At 32.7% G+C, this 5,850-nt stretch overlaps 1 protein-coding gene across 1 annotated transcript; it reads left to right on the forward strand.

Annotated features, from left to right (window-relative positions):
- Window positions 1–1,629: 1,629 nt before the first annotated feature.
- LOC107779444 (heterodimeric geranylgeranyl pyrophosphate synthase small subunit 2, chloroplastic-like) lies at window positions 1,630–2,932 on the forward strand. Its single transcript, XM_016599880.2, has one exon. The coding sequence runs from the start codon at window positions 1,813–1,815 to the stop codon at window positions 2,764–2,766; it is 954 nt and encodes a 317-aa protein (XP_016455366.1). The 5' UTR covers window positions 1,630–1,812; the 3' UTR covers window positions 2,767–2,932.
- Window positions 2,933–5,850: the final 2,918 nt, after the last annotated feature.

Raw genomic sequence — 5,850 nt, forward strand, 5'->3', positions numbered from 1 at the left:
ATTGCCTTCACTTATAACTTTTTCATATAATCAACGGAAAAAGACAAAAAATGTCCCTAACATATTGAAAATGGCTCAATTTTGCCTTTCTTCCACCTATTGGGCCATAAATGCCCTCGTTAGTTTTTGGGTTCAAACTTACCCATATATCTAACAGAAGGGCCAACAATACCCCTAACATATTGAAAATGGCTCAGAAATACCCTCCGTTAACCTTTTGGTCCGCAAATGCCTCTAACGTTTGTTTTTTGGCTCAAACTTACTCTTATATCTAACAGAACTAACCTGGTCAATTTTTTGACTTTAACTTCGCCATGTGACATTTTCTTAATTCACCACGTGTATTATTTGTATTAAATAAACCCACATGTATCTTTTAAAATATCCAACGACCCTGATCCGCTCTTATATATTTGGACGGTCGGCTAAAAATAATTAGATTTGCTAGTTAAATATATAAAAAATATACATTGATTATATATAAAAATATGTATATAATACATCAATATTTTAATATATATTTTACATGATATTATTTTTAGAAAAAATTATACGGTGTAGTTTTTTCTATTAATTATGATCTATAACTCGAATTTATTAAGCAAATATGACAATGGAACGATAATTTTTGCTAATATTTTAGCTCTATCGTTATATACTAAAACACTATTAGTTCCCAATGAAAAGATCATGTGAAGTCCATTAATGTGCTAAGCAATTGGTTATGTATATAATTAAAGGTTTTAAATAATTTCCTTTCCATCTGTTTCTTTGCTTCTCCTTTAGAATCATATAAATAGAACATTATCATTTTTATATTTGTTAAACTTGTTAAGATTTGCAAAATTTAAAGGGAAAACTACACCGTATAATTTCTCCTAAAAATAATATCATGTAAAATATATATTAAAATACTAATGTATAATATACATATTTTTATATATAATCTATTTATATTTTTTATATATTTAACTAGCGACTGTAATTATTTTTAGCTGACCGTCCAAATATATAGGAGCGGGTCAGGGTCGTTGGGTATTTTGAAAGATACAAGTGGATTTATTTAATACAAATAATATACGTGTCGAATTAAGAAAATGCCACATGGCGAAGTTAAAGTTAAAAAATTGACCAGGTTAGTTCTGTTATATATAGGGGTAAGTTTTAGCCCAAAAACAAACGTTAAGGGCATTTACGGACCAAAATGTTAACTGAGGATATTTATGAACTATTTTCAATACTTTAGAGGTATTGTTGGGTAAGTTTGAGCCCAAAAACTAACGTTAATGATATTTATGGCCTAATAGGTGAAAAAAGGGTAAAATTGAGTCATTTTCAATACCTTAGAGGCATTTTTGGCCCTTTTCTGTATAATCAAATTAAGCACCACTTTTAATAAAGGTGAATTTTCTTACGTCTAGGATCATTAAACTCACAATTGTTAGTCCACATGCATTTAATTTGTCCAATGACCCTTTCATTTTGTAAAATTATAAGATTTGAGAAACCACAGTGAAGACGCAAAATTAGAGCGCTTTTCTACAAAGTCTAAAGAACATCCGATCATATTAATATTAGGTATACCCAACTGAGATTAATTACAATAAGAATTTTAAAATGGAAGAAATAGAAAGGCAGAGACACAAGTCACAACAACACCTGTGGCTTTTTGGTGTTTTGCGAAATTCTAAAAACGTGAATCACAAGAAAAATAACCAAAAAATAAAAAAGGAGACTCGTACACGGTACACCCTTATTTTCAGTTTTTGTCTTCTTTTTTATATTTGTCAAGATTCCATACTTAAAGGTGATATGAGTTCATTTTCCATTTTAATAACATTTCAGATTCAAGAATTTAGCATGGCAAGGGTCTTTTGTTCTATCAATGGTTCAGCAAACCTCCCCACTTCAGTTAGGTGTTCATATTCATCATGTTACAAGCCAATGGTAGTTAAAATGGGCCATGATCAATCCTACCGGGCCTCCATCGAATCTGAAATTGAAGCCCATCTTAAGAAGGTCATATCAATTAGGCCACCTCAATCTGTCTTCGAGCCCATGCATTACTTGACGTTTACAACAACACCCAAATCCACAGCATCAGCCTTATGCGTTGCGGCGTGCGAGCTGGTAGGTGGCGAAAGGGTCCAAGCCATGGCTGCAGCATCAGCAATACATCTCATGCATGTTGCTACTTACACCCACCAACACATGCACAGTTCCGGGCCCAAGCCCGCAATCGACCACAAGTTCGGCCCGAATATCGAGCTTCTCACGGGAGATGGTATCATGGCCTTTGCTATTGAACTACTAGCCAAAGCCATGAACCCGGCCCGAGAGAACTCGAACAAGATCTTAAGGGTTATTACTGAGGTCACACGAGCTGTAGGGTCACAGGGATTGCTAGAAGGCCAATTTAGGGAGATAGAATGGAAGGAATCAGGCAATGGAGATGAGAAGTTATGGGAATACGCGTGCAAGAAGAAAGAAGGAGAGATTCATGCATGTGGAGCTGCTTGTGGAGCCATTTTAGGAGATGGAAGTGATGAAGAAGTAGAAAGCTTGAGGAATTATGGGGTTTATGTTGGAATAATACAAGGAATGATAAATGGAGTAGGAAAAAATAATTACAAGAAAAGAGTGGAAGAACTGAGAATATTCGCTATGAAGGAATTGCAGACACATTTCAAAGGAAAGAAGGTGAGGCCAATTGCTAGTCTTATTGAAGAGAGTTTCGTGCCTCGATCACAATGTGATCTTCTTTAGATTTTAGTTGAACTAATAATTGTCAGTAGTACATTTTACCTTTTCGTGCCTAGCTCGATCTATGTTTTTACCATAAGTATATTTTACCTTATTGTACTATCAGTTCTTTTTTAGCAACTTCATTACATAAAGTAATTAAAGCAAAAGAAAAGGCAAAACAAACAAATGAACAAATTCAAAGTGTTTATGAGGACAAGTGATATTGCTCAGTTGGTAAAAGCACCTACATCTACGATCGTTAGGTCCCGGGTTTGAGTCACGCTGGAGAGGAAGTGTGAAAATACTATAGATCCTCTTAATTTGGAATGAATTAAAAAAAAAGTATTTCTGAGTTAAAAAAATTGGATTATGATATGCAACTAAAATGATATTTGAGGCAACACTTCTCTAGATTTGTGTGGTCATGTCATTGATTCAACAAAATTGGACGACTTTAAATATGACGCGATTTACTTATTTGATACTCTAGTTTTAATTCAAAATTAAAATGGTGGGGTTCTAATATCATCATGATCATACATGACTATTACTATAAAGGCAAAGCAAAATAATCTCTAAATTAACGAGGCGGAAATGGATCCAAAAGAGATGATAAAGGTGCTTAATAGTTTACCCCTTAATTTTCTTTTGGCCACGATTACCAAGTGAGAACAGTGGTGGAATGGAGAAAGTGACAGAAAATGTTTTGTGTTTTCTGACTCAAATGGCAGTAATTAATTTTGATAGTATTACTAAGCAATATTCCCTGTGTTGCAAAAAGATCATATTTTTTTAATTGCGAGAGTCAGACGTCTTGTTCTTTAATTACTATTTTTTATATTTTTTTAAATATTTTGAATTATTAAATATTAATTTTTAATATATTTTAAAAATTTTATTTAAAACTTTAAAATTATTATATTTAAATTTATGATCAAAATTAAAAAATTAACTTTTAAAATCCCAAAAATATCATCTTTGTTGGGACGAGGTTAGTATTTGTATTTATGCAAAGGACAAAAGGAAGCACATGAAAACATGTTTTTTCAGTTTATGAAAACTGAAGTTGGTGGAACGTCACTTTCCTAATTATTGTCTTTTATCCCACCGCCAGCACATCAATTATATTTTAGGATTCTCTATTTTTCTCTTACATTTTTCCCCTTTCGCCTCTTTGGTTTTTGCTCTTATTGCGTGTTATCACTGCTGATATAACTTGTGCAACTGCTAAATAGTACTACATTCCTTTAAAACTATTTCCACTTATAATTGGGGATTGGGGAAGGGGAATATGAGAATAGAAATTATTTCCCCATTTATTATGTGGAGATTCACGTTGATATTACTAGACTGCAGGCATTATTAATACATTAGTGAATGTGTCGGTGCTTCGCGCATGGTGTAATAGAGAATTTAGAATGACCTTATAAATCAAGTCGTTGTAGAGATAAATTTTTATTTAATTAGAACTAAGTATATTTTTTCGCTATTAAAAAAATAATTAAAAAAAGAAAATAAAATGACAATGAGTCGACAACATAGGAATTGATAAAAAGAAAACATAATTTCTTATTGGATTAAGAAACCAATAAAACTCCAGGAATTAGCATTAGTTCATACACATATGTCATTCATGGAAAAAAACTCATTATTCAAAATCAATTGAAGAACTAAATAGACAATATGAAAGTATTCACAAATTTTAATTAAATTCCATACATATATGATCATATACAAAAAAAATTTCATTGTCAACAACTAAACTCAATATGGGAGAAAGATCCTAAGTTTCCATGAGTATCAATGATAATTTCTTGAAAACTCTACTAATAATTTCAAATGGCTACTATTGTCATCAAGAAAAGTAAAATGTTAGATCCGAAGGAACACGAGAAGACCAATACACTTCCCCTTTCAACGAATGAATCTCTTTTTCTTTTCCAGATGATTCTTCTTTTCCTTTTCCCCTTTTCTTTCAATTTTATCCATTACTTCTTTTTTTACCCCGTAGTTATTATTTCATTATAAAAATATAGATCACATTTTTCACAAAAATCAAAATTATATTATCAATGGACTGTTAAAGGAGTATAATTGGTCGAAAAGTGCATGACAAACATAGTTAAATTCTTCATACATTATTCTCCACTTGCATTTATAAAAAAACAGAAAGATAATTTTTTTTTTCCTTTCCAAATTACTAAAAACATTTGACCAAATTCAAAGCAAGGAAACATTCAATCGGGTTTTATTTTAAATTATGCATCATTCAGAATTATATTTCTTACAGACAGAAACTATAATACTTGAAGATCAAAGGAAGAAATGAGAGGAGAGAAAACAAAAATGGAGGAGAAAGAAGAAGCAAGTTACTCTAGTGACTCATGCAATTATAATTACCATTTGTCATAATAGACTTGAAAAATTCACGTGAGAAACAACTTTAATAATATCTGCAAAAAACAAAACAATCCAAATCCAGTAAATTCATACACTAACCATGTCACGACCCAATTTCACATATAGGTCGTGATGGCGCCCAACATTATAGCTAGGCAAGCCAACTAGTGATTTTGTAACGACCCGGCCGGTCGTTTTGAGAGTTAGAGCCCCGAGCCCCTATTAACTGCTTTTCCCATATCTATATCTGCTACTGTGACTTGCCAAGATGATTGGTTATGAGTTTCAGAGTGTTTTGGGATACTTAGTCCCTAAATGAGAGCTTAAACATTAGAATTTGGATTGTAGTCGGAACTGTATGAAGACGACTCGGGAATAGAATTTCGTCAGTTCCGTTAGCTCCGTTAGGTGATTTTGGACATAGGGGCGTGTCCGGATTGTGTTTTGGAGGTCTGTAACTTATTTAGGCTTGAATTGGCGAGAATCAAATTTTTGGAGTTTTGGACCGGTAATGGAATTTTTGATATCGGGGTCAGATTCCGATTTTGGAAGTTGGAATAGGTCCGTAATATTGAATATGACTTGTGTGCAAAATTTGGGGTCAATCGGACGTGGGTTGGTTGGTTTCGGCGTCAGTTGTCGAATTTGGAAGTTTCAAGTTCTTTAAGTTTGAATCGGAGGATGATTTATGATTTTAGCGCTAAT

Source organism: Nicotiana tabacum, chromosome 2 (genome assembly GCF_000715075.1).
Source record: "Nicotiana tabacum cultivar K326 chromosome 2, ASM71507v2, whole genome shotgun sequence".
Lineage (NCBI taxonomy): Eukaryota > Viridiplantae > Streptophyta > Magnoliopsida > Solanales > Solanaceae > Nicotiana > Nicotiana tabacum.